Raw genomic sequence first — 20,879 nt, forward strand, 5'->3', positions numbered from 1 at the left:
AATTTAATAGTATTTTGTATAATGATAGTTATCTTCGGAAATTCCAATAACTGCGACTCTGCTAAAAAATAATAAAAAAAAACTCATTTGTGTAAATTCAACAAAGCTGAACAAACATTTTTTTCGCCATTCGAACCTGGTCATTCCAAGCCGCCTAGAAGTATACGGTATACTGTCACAATCTAAAATTAAAATCAATGGACTCATGTTTACACACACACACAGTGTGTTTGTGCCGACGAAAGAAAAAAAAGATCGATCCAGTTCAGCAGAAAGTTATTGGACATAACATATCCAAACAACAACTTCCTCCGCCGCCAGCCGGTTTGGAGTGTAACATGACGTAACTCCTTCCAAATTACAAAATTAAAACAATGCTTTTCTCTCTTTGTTGGTGAGAAGTTCAAAAAAAATCTATTAGATCAAAATATTTTTTATTTTTTTTGGTTTTGTTTTGGTGCTTATGTCATTGTTGAACTCAATTATGGTTCAGAGGATATTGTAGCCCCCTACCGGCCTACCCATCGTCCCCTCATACTGTTGTTCGAATCTTTGCTAACCGATAAATGAAGGATAAACAAACTACATCCGCACGGGCAAAATATAGCACCGTGATCAGTTTTAGTGCACCCATTCGTATATCGAAGAAGATTTACGATGGTCTAGTACTGACTGCGATCGTTTGGAATTCCGCCCGAAGTGCACGATTTTTGCGGTGTGGTTCAAAAAGAAAAAAAATTGCAGTTATAATCGCTTTGCGGTAATGATTTAGACAAAATGACTCAATTTAAATCTTTTATGATCGCGTTCGAATATCATTCAGTAGCAAGCTAGGTCTGTTTACCAATTTTATAACTTTTTTTATTGAATCTCATAAACAGGAGCAGGAATTCTCTGTGCATCTAACCACTATAAAATCAATTATTTAATTATTTTCTTGCAAAGCTATATTGCAATAGCAATGGTTGCGAAAACTATCATGCTTTGGCAGTTTATTTCGATAAACGATCACGCGAAAATTATAAACTGTGAAAATTTATTGAACACAGTAGTTTTTCTACCTCTTATGGCTGACCAAATATACTGATTTGTTTGGAAAAAGTGCTTAAAAATCAATTTTAGCTGATAACTTTGCGGACGATTTTTTCAGTGCTTTTCAATGTTCTACAAAGTTACTCAAAATATTAAAACACACATTTTCTCTGAAGATCATTCATTGGTAAGAGCTATGTAAGAACTACCTTTTTCATGATAACGCAAATAAAAATTTGGTAGAATCTTTCATATGTTCAAGTTTTTTTTAAATGTGTCAATATATTCAACACGTAATCAGTAGTCTACATCAAAAGCTACAATTATCAGGCATAATGCCAATGTTTTCACTTCACTCTCTTCACCGTAGCATAGAGCCGAGAGCAATATATAATGCTCGCAACTTAATTTTCTAAAATTCTTTTATTTTCTTTTATATTTATTTATTGCTCGACAGTGTTGGTAGATCGACCAGCATGCACCGGCTTTTACATGGAGGAAGATTTGTTCTATCACTGTAGTTAATATTTTGTAGAGTGTTACCGAATAAACTGCCTTTGCACTCGTTCGATCCTGTTGACGTGAACTGCGTTGTATAGTGCCCGAATTTGCACTTCGTATTGTAAAATACCCTACACGAAAGCCAGCAGTACAAGGTCTCCAGAATGTTGCCATCAAGAAAAAACTTTGTATTTCTCTTCAAGAAACACAGCATTGCTAAAGATTTGGCCGTAACTGCCGAGATGTGTTTCACAAATCTTAATTTACTGTTGATAAGAGTCCTCAAAACATTTCATTCGCGCTGCACCATTTTATCAGCGTGTTGATGTCATTTTTTATATGCCAGAAGGGCCCATTTGAAGCGCACAACAGTCTGTCAGCAACGTAACCACGTGATATAATTTGAGATCGTTGTCATATAATGATCCCGGAGATTTCAATTTCCCACACAGATCGTTGTTGAACAGAGCGAACAGCAGGGGTCCCAAAACACTGCCTTGAGGAACACCGGACTGAATCTGAAATGGAGTAGAGCAAGCCCCGCTTTCACTGTAGAAATGCATTCCGTTCCGTGAGATATAGGACATGATCCACTGTGTCAGACATTCTGGAAGCCCCATACTGCCGAACTTCAAAACCGCTAGAATGTGTGAAACCATGTCGAAATCGAAAGCTTTAGCAAAACTAGTTCATAAATTCATAACCGGGTCAATGTCAATGTCTGTTCAAAGACATGAGCACAGGAGATTCTTCGCACTTCGAAAAGCTGCAAAACTATTATTACCTTAATTACCTTAAGATGAATAGCCTTAAGAATAAGAGAAATAGACAATAGACTAAATTAAAGCAGGGGTACAGGGGGGGGGGGGGGTACAGAGCCGCAAGGTTACCGGGTCTGCTTTGACAAGCGAATGGTTATGGGTTCGAATCTTAGTAGAATCAGGCCATTCGATGTCAAAGTGACTTCAGCATGGGTTTATTCTCAGGTCCCTCATCACCCTTCCTTCATTCTGAATTCTATATCATCCCGATATGGCCTATCGACAGTGCAAAAATGACCCTTATAGTAAAATGCACTGGTCAACTACGCCAGGGATTGCTATAATTAGGGACAGCGCACAGTGGGACCATTCTGGAAAAAGGCGGTCAAAAGTCTTTTCTCGCTTCTCCTGACATTTTCAAGCTTAGGTGTCTTAGGAGAAGTTTCATAAAAAAGTATTCTGCATCTAATGACCTTTTCATATAATTAGATATTAAGGGGATAACAAATTTGAAACAATTAATTTTTTATAGGAACTAGATAGTATGATCATGTGTTTGGCAAAGTTGTAGAACTTTGAATTTCATTACACTTTGCCGAAGATTCTAAGTACATATCTGCATCGTATGGTTTGCGAGATATAATTGACTTTCTGTCGTGACTCCCTTAAAATCAGTTTTTTAAACATTTCGTACACAAAACTCCATCTAACAGGTTCGGCATGTTCTACAAACTTTTTGATATTATCAAAATACGTAACTTTCTAGATAATTTTTGACACACTTATACTATATTCTTTGGCGGTTCAAGCGATGTTAACTTTAGCTACCAGTAGGTGCCTATTTACGGAAAAAATTAAATTGCAAAAAACGGTAAAATTTATGCTTACAAAAATACTTTGCCGCAATCAACTATCGTGTTATCTAGTGAACCCAAAATGGCTTAAATGTCAAATTCATACAACACGACAATCTTAAATCTTGATTTCATACACATATAGGCAGAGCCGTAGCGTGGCATTGTGGCGCCCCTCTGTATGCTAAATCAGTGTTCCTTCCAAATTTAGCGTGTTTCGAGTTGTACAATCGTGCACAATTCGTAGAGTGTTCCTTATACAGTATACTTCGGTATACTTAATGTATGCATTAAACAAAATGAGCTGATTTTAGCGCTAGATTTGCAACTGCTATGGCAAAAATTTTCAAGCAACTACGCTCGAAGCTTTATTCGTACTGCCAGCTTCACACCGCAGCGAAGAAATTGGATATCGTATGGCACTTCGTGTCCGCTGAATCCGCCATTTACAACATCCCCTCCTTTCTAGAGAAAGGTGAGTACGTTCCGCGGAAGTCTGGTTCCGGCCGCTCAACGGTGAAATGCGATCATAAAGTGCAGCCGAAGCTTAAGAAAAAGATCGAGAGCAAGCTGGCTTCATCGTTCCGCGCCTTGGATCGGGAAGTCTGAGCAACCCGCCAAATGGCCAAGAAGTGCCTGACCAAAAGGATATTTTTATGTGAAGCATCAGTCGAAATTAATCCATTTTTAATGCATACGTTACTGAAGTTCAGGTCCTTTTCGGCGCTTTCAAATGTTAGCGCCCCTGGCGGGCCAGTCGGGCCAACCGCACGCTACGGCGCTGCATATAGGCTGATTATATGATTCCACACCACCGACTCTAGATCCGAGTGAGCCAAAATTTTGTATGAAATATTGTTTGTTTTATGCAAACTCTAATGCCCAAATGCCTGCCGAAAAAAAATCGATGTTTAGTTGGAATCAGTTCGTCCGACGTTATCGACATTTAATGTTAAACCACAACAGCCCCTAATCGTGTTTAATGGTTCCGAAAAACTCCGGTTTCGCCGTCGCATTTTTTTGGGCAAATTTTCGTCGCAACGAAATGTGCTTCGCCATCAACGATTGCTGCATTCTACAAAAGTGCACGCCAGACGTGCCTACCAGACGGGCAAGTCCGGTTAGATTTGCATGCAATTTTTAAGCTGTTTGTAGTCGTTCAGCCAATCAGGGTTGATTTCTATGAACGCCGCAATAATTGACACAGGCCGAATTTTGAATTTTTAAAATATATTTTAATTTAGATTTAAAATCACACTTAATTGTTAAAAAAACTTTTTAAATAATAAGGTTCAAATAGTTCGACCAGGATTGAGCCCTGTGCCGGAGAGACTGGATTCTTTCCGAAACTGACCGGACCGGCCCAAACCGGCCCACCTAACCAATGTGCTAGCTGTCGCCGCCCGGTGGATATGCAGTGCTTTCCAACGAAGCCAAGTGGAGACCATTTTAGTTTGTCCGAAATGTGAAGCGAGCCAACGACGGCAGTTTTATCTACATCCAGACATGATCGAACGCCTCTGCAACAATTGGCACCGCATAGTTAGTTAGTGCAGCCGGAATAAGTTCACGCCTCGGTTTCATACTTTCAGTCTAATACCGACGGCGAGCAAGTGATAAAGTGTCCCTGTGTCAGCTGGTGTTTGTTATCGGTTTTGGCACTCACCAGCTTTATCGATTATCGAAGACGTATAAAATTTAATGGTTTCATAACAACAAAAAGGAAATTGTGGAAACAACCTCTACTGGAATTCAGTGAATGCGAACTTTATCTGCTCAGGTATTGTATAGTACAACAATCACCACTGCACTAAAAACAGAATTGGCAATCAATGCTGCAATCAATACTCACTGTTCACTATCAATGCGACGAATACATGATTCAAATATCCATTCATTACTGACCACATAAACATTCATTACTGACCCGCTCGAAGCCGCCGAGTTTCCTACCGGTTTCCTTATTTAGCAACAAAGCCATTCCGAAACCGCCACTAATTGGCAATTTAAGCGTGAATGGAAATATATATATGAAAATAATTATTCTAAAAATTAGTGCATGATTGGATAGTTTTTATTTTCTTCATCTCTCACTTCGTCCCGAAACCGCGCCAATGGTCGATGAGCGAACAAATCGGCACTTGAACTTTCGGGCCGACCTCTCATTTCGAACTGAACAATTCGGACCCCAGGGGAAGGCTGCCGAGCCTTTTCTGGTGGCGTAGACTACCAAATTTGGCAGAGCCCAATCTGTTCGTGCCACATGAGTAACGAAACTCAACACGAAACAGAAGAAGAAGAAGAAGGTCTACATGCTGTCCGACGACTAGCATGCAAATAATAATAACAACAAAACAGTTTTCAGACAAGGGTCGGGGGGTTGGAAGGGAAACTAAATCCGCCTTTCAAAACAGATGGTTCGCGTCGTCGTCATCGTTCCGTAGTGACTTTTTCGCCAATCGCCTAATCGAATACGCCTCATTCTTCGGTTTCATTTCAGACGAGTCGAGTCACACGCAGGGTCCGCTGGATGGTTCTCTGTACGCGACGATCCTCAAGAGTCCCAAATCGCCGACTGCCGCCAGCGGCGGACATAGTGGAATTCCGCAAACACTGATCTCACCGCCGGCCGAGTTCAGCAATAACACGAAAACGATCCTTAACGGTGCGAGCGGTAGTGCACGGGTAAATGGGCAACCACCGTCAGTGACACCTCCGCCGCGGAACGTAAACTACATTTACGACAGTGCCAAACGCTACCAGAACGTTTCCGACGTGGCAAACGGTGCCGCCGGTCGGGTCAGCTACGGTTACCAGGGAAAAACGATTAGTGAGAGTGCAAGTGGCAATAGTAGTGTTAATCCTAATGATAGTAACGGTAACTACCGTGATGTGATAGAGAATGGTGGAAGTGCGTACGATCAGAATCAGAATCTGGTGAGTCCGCGACAGAGCCAACAGCAACAGCAGCAGCAACAACAACAACAACAACAAACGCAGATCCGGAGCCAAGCCGACGGACGCGAATCAGTCAGGAGTCCGTTGACGCTGTCTATGGACTCGGGGATCTCCAGCAGTGGACCCGTAAATCGTGAGTGCCTTTTAGGTTTTCTTTTTTCCTTCAATTAGTTTTTATGTCGTTAGTCAATTAGGGTGACTGCTGCTGACAATAATAAATGACTATTCTATCTTCGTGTGCCTTTAACGTTGACGTTAAATGTGTACGGGTTGCAGGGAAAAATAAATTACGCACAAATTATTTGATGCTATACAAACATGGAATTTGAAGAAAACGAACCAGTCAATCACCAAGAAAACTTTCATGTTTCGTTGGGTGGTTTAGACAAACAATAAACTTTTTCCCGGGGCGTGGTTTCATTAAACTGAAGTGGGTCAAAGAAGCAATAAGAAGTAAACAATCAAACACAATAAATCGACTTTAAACAAAGTAAAACCAAATAAGAAATTAAAGCGTCTCTAATACAAAAAATAAACAAAGTAATAACTATTCATAAAAGTCGAAAATTTCTACCATTTTTCCAAGATCGCGACATAGACCCGGAAAACGTCAGGATGGTAGTTAGCCAGTTTCAAGTAACCCAACATTTCGATTTATTATGTGGAAGAAGGTGGAATTTTCGATTTGCTTTGTGCAAAATAAACAATAACGCGTTCTGAATTACAGGTGCATTGCACACTTAAATTTTTTTACCGAACTCTGAGCAGCCGAACGTTCGGTAAAATTCGATGGTGCCAATCGACGTTTACGGATCATTAGTAATGTTTGGCATCCAAAATATTTTTTACCGAACGTTCTGCTGCTCAGAATAACTTTTAAAAATCTTCAAATTACTTCTATTTTTTTTAAATTAAAAATCAAAACTGGTATAGTTTTGATATCATATTTTTAAGTTTTTTTTCTAATTTTCGAAAAACTGGAAAAAATATTTTTAGTGGACATTTTTTTTTCATGTTCCAACAATTCTTTCTTAGACATAATTTTAGAGCAATCGATAGTTTTTGGGATACGATTTTTCAAACATAACACCCATGAAAATAAATACGCTCTGTTTAAAATTAAGTCTTATCGCTTTTGGCTCGTGAAGTTGAGGAAAATTATGGTTTAAATAAGCGATAACTTTGTAAGGAGACGTCCTAGAGATTTGCAACCTTCTGCTGAAATGTGTGTTTTGAGTCCGATCCGATAATAATCGTTTATAACCATATATTCTTGTGAAATGCAACCAACATAAACTAAGTATGAAAAACTAATTTTAAAAGAATTTTTAAAGAAAATACTCTATAGCTCAATACTCGATAGAGATAGAAATGTCATTTCTTTAGCAAAGTAACTTTGCCGAAGAAATCATGTGTCTATCTGTTAACCCAAAAAAAAGGACATGAATCGAGCCTATAGCGAACACGAAACACCTAAAGCGTATGCTTGCCGTACTCTCATTTCGGTGGTTGGGGACAAGCGAAACCCGTACAAGTTTATAGTACTCGACTTTACCGCATATGCCCGTGAAGTTAAGGAAATTTAAAGCTTGAATAAGCGATAACATAGCAAGTAAAGGTCTTGGAGATTTGCGAGCTTCAGCAAAAACGTGTATTTTGAGTGCTTCGATAATTGCCTAGAATAATGTATTCTTGTAAAATGCAACTAAAAAAAGCTAAGTATGAAAAACTAATTTTTAAAGAAGTTTCAAATAATATGCTCTATAGTTGAGCACTCGATAAAGATAGAAATTTTATTTCTTCAGCAAAGTTGCTTGTTTTTACATTATTTACAACTTTGCCGAAGAAACTATATTTCCTATATTCCCATATTTCCTGTTATTTTTGAATTTTTATTATAGTAACCAATGACTAACTTTTGACACTTTTATATAAAAGGGGTCATTCATACGAACAAAAGTGCTGAAGACCATAAATGATAAAATGAAAGCAAAAGACACTAGGAAAAAAAATTCACTTTTCGCCCTTTTGAGTCACTGTGCGATATATTTGACGGTTATGATCATTCGGCACGAAATCGACATTATTTGCCTTATGCCACTCCAGCAATGACAAGAAGTCAAATCCTACCAGAGGATCGTAGGACAGTTGTCAGACTTCAGAAGAGGAAGCAATCGCTTTTGGAGACATTCTTTCAAATACACCTGTCTATGTTCATGGTATCTGGGGCCGGGAAAAGTGTTCTCTGCTTTTCACAGGGACAAATTGCTTGGCAAATCAAGAATTTCTTGGCAAAATTCGACATTTTCTCTCTTCGGAGGTTCTCTGGAACATCCAACTTATCCTTTGCAGTAGGTAGAATTTAAGATTCTCAACTTTTTACCGATTGCACGATGTGACAGATTCTCGATGTACTTGTGCAGAACTTTTTCGCAAACGAGTTGTTCTTTCGACGACAAGTTTTCAGTTGATTTTACCAACGGTTCAAATGTTAGAGCAATTTGAGTGTGTTGCAATTCTACCGTGGACACCCGTTATTATTCACTAGCTGACCCGACAAACTTCGTATTGCCACAAATTAAACTGTGTTGTACATAAATCGTGAATCTCGGATGACTTTTGTCACAATCCGAGTTTTGCAAGTTTCTGAGGAGTTCATGGGTGGTTTAATATACAAATTTTCCTCACAGTAAAGTAGAAAACAACTCCCCCCATTGCTTAGCCTGATAAAATAAAGCGGATAGCATTAAAATATTCGCCATGATTAAACAACATTTCGCGAAAAGCCTTACGCGGGATGTACCATTTCACGGAAAATGTTTTTGTGGAAAGTACCATTTCGCAAGGGTTATCCTCTCCTTACTCGCTGATGCTCGTTCGGACCCAACTGAAAAATAATAATAGAGGTTAGTAGACCTAGGAAAATAAATAAACCCAATTGATAGTTTTGTGGTCTTGTTATTGACTAATGTTTTATGGAAGAGTCTAAATTTTCTCGAGTTCGATTAGTTTTTAAGTTACGCAAAAATTTATGTTTTATTTGTATGAGAGTCCTTAGCCCCCTACCACAGGGGTGAGGGGACTAAGACCATCATGCAAAAATTCCTGCCTCCAAAACCCCCCACATGCCAAATTTGGTTCCATTTGCTTAATTAGTTCTCTATTTATGAGGAAATATGTACATATTTTATTTGTATGGGAGCATCGCCTCTTATAGGGGGAGAGGTCATATTTTCCCTTTTGAAGAGGTCTCAATGCACCATAGAAAAAGAATTTGCCTCCCAAAACACTTGCATGCCAAATTAGATTCCATTTGATTGATTAGGTCTCGAGTTATGAGGAAATTTGTATTTAATTTGTATGGGAGCCCCCCCTCCTAAAAAGGTAATTGGTCCTAAGAAAAAATTCTTGCCTCTAAAAACCTTCACATGCCAAATATGGTTCCAATTGATTGATTAGTTCTCGAATTATGAGGAAATTTGTATTTCTTTTGTATGGGAGCTCCCTCTCTTGAAAGAGGGAGGGGTCATAATTCCCCTCCCAAAGAGGGGCGGGGTCTCAATTCACCATAGAAAAAAATATTGTCTCCTAAAACACCCACATGCCAAATTTTTTTCATTTACTTGATTAGTTTTCGAGCTATGCAGAAATTTGTGTTTCATTTGTATGGCAGCCCCCCCTCCCCCTCTTAGTGGGAGTAGAGATCTCTAACCATGATAAGAACCATCCCCGGCCCTAAAAACCCCTGCATGCAAATTTTCACGCTGATCGGTTCAGTAGTTTTCGATTCTATAAGGAACATACGGACAGACAGACAGAAGTCCATTTTTATAGGCATAGATTAAAGTTCTTGTATTGCTTAGTGACGTGATTAAGGGGGAGGTGGAAGAAGAAAAATCGTTTTCTGCTTTTCTGACCCAATTCCATTTTATGCAAAGAGCAACCAGAAATATCCATTTTCTTACTACTAAAAATGCCATGCGTCTCCATTGCATTCTCGCAACTTGATTTCTGTAAAAGTTGCACTTTAAAACACAAACATACATTTCTAAATTTTTAATATCTTATGGCTCAGCTTTCTAAAAAATATGAAAACCTGGCACCTCTTTGATCCTCAAAGCATAAAAACATAAACAAATGAAAAGTTTTCAATTTTGTAGGGAAACTACTGAAACTTGATAGCTGAGCGCCATTATGAAGACATTCTCCGTTACTCGTTCAGGCAACTCGACTTAACACATGTTAAACTAACAACTAGTCTACTAGTAGTACACACAATTAAAAACCAACATCGAATTCGGTAAAATTTTACCGATATCTGAACAGCTGAACGTTCGGTAATTTTTTTTATTATTATACTAAACATTACCAAACTTTGATATGTATCACCGAAATTTTTACCGAACGGTCAGCTGTTTAAATTTCTGGAAAATTTTGCCGAATTCGGTGTTTTTTACGTGTGTAGTATTATACAAACTAGTAATTTAGAGAAAGTGTCGGGTATTTGAGTCACAGATTGCGAGTGAGTTTTACTCTAGAGGTTGTAACTTTCTGCTGTCAGTTATCGTGACTATAAATTTGATATAGCATCAATACCGTCGATATTGTTTGGATAGTAATAAATGTACGACCCATATAATTGATATTACTCCAGCTTTCAACGTGAAGGCTTCATGCTGAACAAAACCAAACCGAGGGGTATTAGTGCATTAATTTGCAATTGATTGACATGTAATAAAAATTTATATAAAATATCAATTAAATATCACTTTCCTAAAACCCACATTCACAGTGTAAACTGAAATCGAACTCTTGACGACAAATCCTACATTTTGTTTTTTTTTCTCTTTCGATTCCGCTTCCAGGTCGCCTACAGGGCTCTAGTGTATCGCCATCCAGTTTCCCCAGTCAAGCTAGTCCGCAAGGTAAGTTACTGAGTGCAGGTTTTTACCACTTGACAAATGCAAAAAAACAACCCGGAATGAAAATGCGAAACCCACACGTTCTGTTACACTTTTCAACCGAATCCGAGATTCACGCCGCTCTTGTCACTTGTCGTACTCGGCCCTCTCGGTATGGCATTCCGGATTGCAGTTAACCTCCAGTTGCAGTTTGCGGCCCGGTTCAAGCTTCCTTATTACGATTCTGCGTGCGACATTCCCGGCAGAAGCGCACGCCGCCCTTTCACGGCGAACAGGAAGCAACTTTGCCCAGGGCTGACCGGCTGTCTGACAAAGTCTCTGCCCGGAGCTAGTCAGTATGGCTCCTTCGTCAGAAGGAAAAGGCGAAAAACACACAGGAAACAAAAGCGCGCAGAGATCCAGTTTCGTAGCTTGCCTTACCGGGAACGGACTTTGGTCGCTTTTCCCGCTATATACCTGTAGGTTCTCACATATCTCGCGCACGCCGAGTTTGGCTCGGACTTCCACAAAAGGAAAAGCGACTCAGTTGATCGCTAGTTGATGAACTCTCATCTGGCTGGCCACGTCCGGGAACCAAGGAAATGGAATGCCGTACTGTGGCCTCGAAAACAGGGACAAAAGAAAGTTTGCACAGTTTGAAAAAAAAAACTACGGAGAAACCCGTTGTAACTTCTGGTTGATTTTGATGCCACAACTGCTTAGGATAGTTGACAATCCTAATGTGTTTCCTAATTTTATAAATAATGTATAAATAGTCCATCCAATAGTGGTGAAAAAACGAGTTCAAAACTCATCTAATTAATCAAACAGTTGGTCAGAACGTACCGCAGTTTGAAGTCAGAGTTAATTTAATTACATGCTTGTTTTATTAAATTGGGTGATCAACTGACGGAAGGAATAAATTGGTGGTGTTGTTTCTTTGACTTCTATGTGTTGTTCCTAAGATACGAACATTTTTATTTCACATTTTCTCATCAATTGATTTTTTTTTTATTTTTTCTGGGGTTTTCTGAATCAAATTAAATCCACCTGACAGTGTGGGAAATGAATCCTGAATAATTAAAAAAATTGTGTAAAAACTCGCATTTCTTTAAGCTCTTTTGGTAATTGCTATACTTTTCTCTATACAACAAACAAATGAAAAAATAACATAAAACACATTTTCAAAGCGACGGTAGTTGATTGAGCACTTCAAACCGTCTAGCGTTTCTTTCATTATGTTTGGTTTTGTCGCGTTAACTTTCATCGTGCGACAGATCATATGTGTAGATTGGCGCGGCCAGCTACAAATGCGATTGCGGTGCGAATAAATTTGTAAAAAGTTGACACTTGGTCGGTTTTTGCTCCGCCTTAAGCGAGCAAGAGAGCGGCCTTTCATCTTTGCGCGATTGAATGTCTCTATTTACCCGTCGATTGATGGGTCGTCCGAAGCGGATCGCGATCGTACGTAGCTGGTACAGTTTTTCCGTTGAAGGTAAAAAAAAGTAAGAAGATTACAGAAACAAGACATAATATCAGTTAAATAAACATAGATTCTCGATCTGTGAAGCATTCGAGAATGGTGTGTTGATTTAATTTGGCGATCGTCGACAGCTTAACAGATCGTCTGATTTGTATTTGATTTAATTTGAATTTTACTGTCATTATTCACTTAAGTGTGTTTAACGTTTTGAACTTTACTTGTTGTTATTTCCAAACTAACTTCTCTTATATTTTTTGTGTTGTAATGAAAACGCCACCGATTTCAAGCGAAAATTAGTAGTATGGAAATGTTGACGTGGTTGGGTCACCTTTTGGCATTCACCCATAACTTCCGTTTTAAAAGGAATTTTGGAAATATAAATACATTGTTGCAAATCAGTATCAGTATCACAGTCTCCATTGACAATTTGCTTTGCATTCTGGCTCAGTTCCATGATTGTACAAAACCACTTTATTTGCCAATGCGTAACAAACCATTTCATTCATCTATGATCTTTTCATTTAACTATAGTCGTACCGAACCATATACTTTCTTCAGCAATGATCGTTCTAAATCATTTTACTTATCAATGGTCGTACCGTACCATTTCATCCATCTATGGTCGTGCCGAACCATATACTTCATTGAACAATGATCGTACCGAATCTTTTTACTTATCAATGGTCGTACCGAAACATTTCATTTGTCTATGGCGGACCATTCCATTCTGTGCCATACAGCGCCGTTTTATTTGCTGATGGTCGTATCGAACAATCTTAATTAAATGTCATACAGAATCATTTTAACCTTTACGCCCCCGACATAAAAAATGAAGGTACTTTCAGTTACCCTTTGGCTCTATCTACACTGATTTTCAATTGATTTTTATGCAACTAGTCTTAATACTTAAAAGAACCACATTAGATTGGCCTTTAATAACCGGAACTCAAATGTGGTCATTTGGAATTCTCTTCGAAAATATGGCAAATAGGGTATCAAATAACTGGATTTTTTAACAAGAGCTCTTCAGTGGACATTTGGATGTATTCTGAGCCGAACTGGACATTTTCACATTACAAAATTGTTTGGTGTGATAAAAAAAAGGTTTCAAACGCTTGTTTCTGCTTGTTTCTGTGGACTGGTAACAGATGTTAAACTGGCAGGGATGACGATAGGGAAAAAGGTTAGGGGGGCGACCATTGACAAGGAGGAGGTTTAAAAAAGACTTAGTGTTCCTTTTCAGTGATTTACCTTTGATACCCCATTTGCCTTATTTTCGAAGAGAATTTCAAATGATCACTTATGAGTTCCGGTAGAACCGATGCCAGATGTTTCGGAATATCCAGAACCGGCTCAAAATACGACCAAATGTCCACTAAGGAGCTCGAGCTGAAAAAGCCTGTTATTTGATATCCCATTAGCCATATTTCGAAGAGAATTCCAAATGACCACTTTTGAGTTTCGGTAGAACCGACAACGGATGTTCCGAAGTGTGGGGCGTAAGCCAGAGCTCTACAGTATAGTGTAAAAGTCATTATTAGTAACGACAAATAAAATGGATAACTTTTGGGCAGTCAATTAAGCAGATTTCTAGTTTTATTTCAACTGCTACTAATGACGTCAAAAAAAATCCCACCGCGATCTGGAATATCTCCTGGAAAATGAAACCATAATGTACCACCATATTTTTTTATTAAAGGCCAATCTAATGTGGTTCTTTTAAGAATTAAGACTAGTTGCATAAAAATCGATTGAAAATCAGTGGAGATAGAGCCAAAAGTGTAACTAAAAGTACCTTCATTTTTTATGTCGGGGACGTAAAGGTTAATCACCAGTGGTCGTACCGAATTATTTCATGCGTGTATGGTCGTACCGAATCATATACTTCATTGAAGAATGATCGTACCGAAACATTTTACTTATCAATGGTCGTTCCGAACCAATTCATTCATCTATGGTCGTACCGAACCATATAGTTCCCCAATAATGATTGTACCGAATTTGTCTATTTTTTTTGTACCGAATCATCTCAGTTTATGACCAAACAGAAATATTTTGGTTACGATGAGAGGGTAAATGGGTCGATTTTTATTCTTCTAACTAAAGAAACACGGCCTGATTGTCAACGTAACACTTCTTCATCGGCGGTCCTGGCTTTCTCGGGCGATTCTTTCCCATAAACCTGAACAACCTGTATCGGGGCTATTCAACCCCCACAGCCCGTAAACCTATTTTATATACCCAATTGAAACTCACAATACTGTGAAGAAGTACGACGACGACGACGACTATTATTGCATTCTTTCCGAATATTGTTATCAGTCTTTGCTTTTGAGAAATCACAGTGTTCGGACTTGAAGGCTGTCCAACAATACTTATACTAACAACTTCCCCTTATACCCTCCTTCTTATAGGCTTCAATTGTTTTCTTTCATTTTTTCTTACTTAAACGCTTCCTTTTTAAACTTTTAATTGTGAAAAACCAACATAACCGGAGGCAAACGTGGAAAAACATTTCACGCGACTAACTCGTTTTATTGCTAACGATTCAAAGCGTATCTACTCAAGCCTTATCTCAGGGGAGCTACGCTCTCTGCGGACCTAACATCAGCGAGCAATCCTAAATCCGTCTTGACAGCTCAATTATTCATTCTGTACTTTTTAATATATTTTCTGCGACTTGCCGTCGACGCACCCAAAACAATCTAAAAAATTGCCAATTCTGGGGCAAAAAAGTGAAAATTCCAGCTGTCTCTGTATACTGCCTGCGGCTGTCATCGAACTGAACTACGGACAGAAAAAAAAATAGTTGGCATAAACGTTGGCGATCGCATTTGGGATTGGTTACGAAAGACAAACCTAGACAGTACCGCCGTTCCATGCTGGTCCACAGCCCTGTGACCAGGACTGCGAGTGAGAAAATTAAAGCCTTTTTCCACACCATCGATTGACGGTTTTGTCATCTTGATCACCACATTACCAGCTCGGCGGTGTACGTACCGCATTTCGTGCGTTTCATCGATCGTTCCTATCCTTGGCAAGGTTTGGCAAGACCGATGATGGCCGCACTTCATAAGGCAGGATCAACTCTCACTTCGGCGCAGTGTGGAAAGTCATACGCACCCCAAAATGTACACAGTTGTCAGTCCGATAACGGATCCTAGAGTTGGTCCAACAAGAAAAATCAACGCCTGCTGTGCATTGGCACAGTGAAAAATCATTTATGATACTTGCAATACAGGGTGGCGAACTGTGATTACTTTTCACCGTGTTCCATTCGTAACCCTTATCGGGTAATACCTGCGCACAGTACTTGTACCGTATCGACCAAAGCAAGCCTTGCGACAACAGTTCGGCGTATGTAATTAATAATCGTGAAATTATTCCAAATATGTGTGAAGCCAATGCGAACGCTCGAGAGCCCGGGGAGTTGCTGCATAGTCGCAAAGCCCAAAGATCGATCGTGTCGTTGTCAATTTTCACGCAAAATGGTTGCAAGAAGTACAAGAAGGCTGGTGAAAAATCAGTCCGTCGGTTCGCCTGAGGCGTAATCTGGCGAGCCGGATCTTCGAAACGAGGTGCGAAATATATGGCGCGCAGCAAGGAAAACCTGAACCGACGAAAAAATCCGTTCGATATGATTATGCCCTGCGTATCGAGTCGCTATGGCCATACAGTCACGTATTAATGCAAGCCACGGTAGGGTTTCGCCGCTTATGGGGTTTGCCGTCCGGTTCGGTGTACTATGAGGCTCGGAAAGGCTTTACATTTTCGGACGACATTTTTTTTGCGCACGCTGGGTTGTCCAGTGTAGCTCCTTAGCGAAGGCGGGTTTATGGTAAAGTCGCTTTTATGTATTTTTATCGACAGTTTGTCTTGGGGGAAAATATGCGGATTTGGGTTGCCTAAGGACGGACACTGACGGTGGAACAATACTTGCTACAGCGAGATTGAACTGGGGCTCAATTTATTGACATCAACCGCTTAAATATGCGATCTTGCAAAATCCGTAAATTTTTTAATAGTTCATAACTTACGTTTGAGACATTTGAAGAGCAATTGGTAATGAGAAAAGAAAAAAAGAGCTTTCCTTTTTGCTCTTTTCTACCCGCTAATTGAGTTTTAAATTTGAATAATCTCTTCACTTCGCTATCGTTTAGAGTATTCAGCACATTCGAAAATCTATTATTGTTTCCCAAACCTGCCCTAACTGAAACACTTACAGCTTCTTTACGTTTTTTTTCTTCTCTCTCTTTTCCACCGGCAGATGATCGTCACCGAGAGCTGGATGATCTGCTGTCCGATATGCTGATGACGGTCCAAGGCATTCCGGACGTCGGCCGAAAAGCAGCATCAGCAGACCACCAGCACCATCATCATCATCATCTTCATCACCAACGCGTCAGTGCCGCCCACCACCAACAGCAACAGCAGCAGCAGCAGCAGCAGCAACATCAGAATCTGAGCGATCATTTTGTAAACACAAACAGCGACACGATCAAGCGTTCGCATTCGGCCCAGCTGCCGGCACTCAGAGAGGAAGGTGCCGGTTCGGTCGAAACATCGGCGGCAAACAAAGAGCGCGAGTTACTGATGTACGAAACGAGCAGTACGACAACCACGCTGACGCCGCCACCAAGCGAAAGCGGCCGCGACACTCCGCTGTTGAGTAGCGCCTACTCAACCATCCGCGATAAGAGAGACCTCAGCGAGTCCCACTGTCTCACGCCGACCGAGCGGGAGCTCATCATGAACCTGCAACAGCACCACCATCAGTCTTTCGGATATCCCCGTCAGGCGCGGTCTACTACCGGAGCTTCGGAACGGTTCACTTCGGACGACGACGACGATTATCGACACCAGCAGCAAATTCCGTATCACGCCCGGGAGGACTCACGACCCTTCACCTACGGAAGCATACCGCTCACGGGTACGCCCCAAAATCCGCCAGCTTCCACCATGCTGAAGATGCAATCGGGCCTTTCGAGTCCGTCGATGGTGCGCAAAGCGCTCGGGGCGCCAACCACCGGTCGCAAATCGGCGGGAGGCGGTGGCTCTGGCTCCGTTCTCGGCGGCGGTCGAAATTCGGAATTCGAAGAAATGCTTCGCGAACGACGTGACAAAGTGCTCAGTGAAAAGTATACGATCGGTGACCAGCAGCAAACGGTAGGCGGAATCGGTCGGGGCACCGGTTTCGATACGGTCGACAACGGCCGATGGGCCAACAGTTATCAGCACACGGTCAGAACGACCGGGGCGGACCACCAGAACGGCTACCACCATCCGCACGAGACACTGAAACGATCCAACACCATGGACGGTAGCTTCGGGCGACAATTCTCCAACGACGGGTAAGTCCCAGCTCGGTGTTTGTAGATTTTTTTATGAAAAAAATCAATGTTATTAGAGGGTTTATTTGACATCGAACTCAATTAATCCGGCTAGGAGATACTGCCAGCAGAAATGACGACCGTGAAAGCGGTAATAAATAACATGTGTTCTAGGACGGTTTTTGCCCCTTTCGCTCCGTTGCTCTTTGCACAGTTTATCGTTCAATCTGACTTTGTGTGACCGCAGTGGCAGTGGATTTATGCACAAGTGCAAAAGTGTTAAAATTACTGCCGCTTGGAAGTGAGCTGTTTGGGTTTGTGTGCGGAAAAGAAACACCAAAGGTGGGACAAATTTATCGATTCGAACAATGTTGAATGTTCGCGGAAGCAAAGAAAGAATTTTTTTTTATTTGGTGTTATCAAAGTCGGATTACCCACTAATCGGTGCAATCCACCCGGATCAGATGGTATTTGGTGCGCGTGGTTTACTAATGACGCAGATGGAGCAACAGTTTGGTTAAAGTGAAAATTCCGTTGAGTTTTTAATGTATTTTACCGACATATCAGTCACTAGTGCCTTCGATTTATTTTCAATGCTAATGTCCTATTAATCTATCATCATTAACATGAACTTCCGTCGTTGCCGTCGCATAACTTACCTTATAAAGATACCGTTGTGTGACAGGCAACCGTTCTATTCGAGTGCTCGCCATGTTCCATATAGTTGACATCGTCGAATCCGCCGTCTCCTATTATGGACATTTCCAGCGCTAATATCGAGCCTTCCGATACTCCCTGGGAATTCGTCTTCGTGTTGTTGTTTTATTTTTTTTTGCAATGGCATGACTCACCAAACTTGGAAAACACGTGTCCATAACCGCACAGTCATAGAACTTGACCAGATTGTTCCCCGCAGCCCCGGGGCGAACCAATATTGGAATCGAAAACAAAAAAAATAAACTGCGAAGGTGGACAGATTTGCTTAAGCTCTTCACCGATTCATCGTGGGCTTCGTTGTGGTTTGGTGGGAGAAATTTAACAAAATAAGTTTTTCTTTATGCTTGAAATTCGTCTTGTTCAAATGTTGAATAATACGTTTGCCATAACAGTTGGTGAACGGTTGACTTTTGAGACTATAATCGTAGATACTTTCCTGCATTCTGGAAAAAACGGTCAAAAGTCTTTTCTAGCTTTTCCTGACGTTTTTGAGCTTAGGCGTCTTCGGAGAAGTTCTTTAAAAATGTTTTCTGCATCTGTTGACATTTTCATACAATTGGATATTAAGGGAATAACACATTTGAAAAAATTTACTTTTTATAGGAACTAGATTGCATGTTTATGTGTTCGGCAAAGTTGTAGAAATTTGAATTTCATTAAATTTTGCCGAAGATGCTAAGTATCTGCATCATATGGTTTGCGAGATATAGTTGACTTTCTCTCATGGCCCCCTTAAAATCAGTTTATTAAACTTTTTGTACACAAAACCTCATCTAACAGGTTTGACATGTTCTACAAACTTTTTGATATCTTTCTAGAAGGTGTAAATATCGCATGTTGCTTTATTTGCTTTAAAAATTCATTTGAAGCATAAATTTTACCGTTTTTATAAGTATATGTTCCGTAAATCGGCACCTACTGGCAGCTAAAGTTAGCATCGCTTGAACCACCTTAGAATATAGTATAAGTGTGCCAAAAATCACGGCCGGGTCTGCTCGGGCATTTTGAGTTTTGCTTTAATCGTTTTGGTTATTTCAATTATGAGTTTACTTTAATAATATTCGTATATTGCACGAAACATTTTTTAGAACACAACGATTCGTACGAATTCACCCACGTTGAAAATTAGGCAAGCGAAGTCTCTAATATAACCAACTACTATGAGAGACCCTCGTTAATTTGGTCAATAAAGATCCGTTACTTCCTATCTTTTACAGTCCAAAACCCACGAAAAAACTACGATTCGAATCTACTCAGTCATGCAACTAGCTATCTTGTACTGTTCAACGTTGTAAACGTGTAAACGGGTTACCAGACTTTAGTGCGACAAAGAAAATTCAAAATTCGCGACTACGAAGGTAAGCTACCTGGATAAGTTTAGTCTATGAATGAAGCAAGGATAGGAGTATGTTAAAGAGTGCAAGTCGCGAATGGCCTCCAAACACAACCGCCGTCGAAAAAATAGTTGTTTTTGCAACGAGCGAGGCACGAAAACAAACGACGCTTAACGAAACAACACTCAGTATTGTCGGTTATGTACTTAACTTATATATTGGTTCAAGAGTTCAATGAGTTTGAAAATTTTTCCCCCGAGGCGGATAGAAAAAACTTTGACAGTAATACTGAATCACTCTGTAAAATACGCCCGTCCATAAGGCAGGAAGTACCCATGACGTCACCAACTACCATGGTATTTCGATTCTGAGCTGCTTATCCAAGGTTTTCGAAAGTCTTATCCACGATTCGCTTTACCCGAAGGTTCATCATAATATCATTTCGGAATGGCAGTATGAGTTTGTGAAAAAACGTTCTACGATTACCAACTTGATGGCGTATGTCGCTTCACTAATAAACGCCCTTGAAAAGCGTCAGCAAGTCGATGCTGTTTATGTCGGTTTTGCTAAAGCGTTCGAAGCTAGAAAGGATGCGATTTCCTTAGTGGCTAACACATATCATTTGACTACACGATGGAAATAGACAGCAAACTGTAAAGGACTTGGGCATCCTCCTGGACAGTGAATTATGTTTTGCTCAACACATTGCTGTTACTACTGCTAAGGCTTACACTATGCTAGGCTTTATCAAAAGGAACACGCAGCAGTTCAATGATATCTACTGTCTGAAATCGCTTTACCTCCGTACCTCTGTACGAAAACGAAACAAGCGGCAGCGAGTAAGGACAACATGTACCTACCCAATGTTTGTGCAGGTTGAAGGCCGCCAATATTTTCGGCCTTTCGTGTTTCGTGTTTCGGCCTTTTGTGATTCGGCCATTAGGTAAATTATGCCATTTGTTATTTCGGCCATTTGTGTTTCGGCCATTCGTGATTCGGCCATTTGTG

At 40.3% G+C, this 20,879-nt stretch overlaps 1 protein-coding gene across 8 annotated transcripts in view; it reads left to right on the forward strand.

Annotated features, from left to right (window-relative positions):
- LOC128732797 (tensin-1) overlaps positions 1–20,879 on the forward strand; it is a 183,790-nt gene that overhangs the window by 130,768 nt on the left and 32,143 nt on the right. For all 8 annotated transcript variants that reach the window (XM_053826188.1, XM_053826182.1, XM_053826183.1 and 5 more), the window contains 3 exons: positions 5,649–6,239; positions 10,972–11,031; positions 16,758–17,841. In XM_053826188.1, the coding sequence (XP_053682163.1) occupies positions 5,649–6,239; positions 10,972–11,031; positions 16,758–17,841 (1,735 nt within the window). The remainder of the gene's footprint in view (positions 1–5,648; positions 6,240–10,971; positions 11,032–16,757; positions 17,842–20,879) is intronic.

The sequence above is a fragment of the Sabethes cyaneus genome, chromosome 1 (genome assembly GCF_943734655.1).
Source record: "Sabethes cyaneus chromosome 1, idSabCyanKW18_F2, whole genome shotgun sequence".
Classification (NCBI taxonomy): Eukaryota; Metazoa; Arthropoda; class Insecta; order Diptera; family Culicidae; genus Sabethes; species Sabethes cyaneus.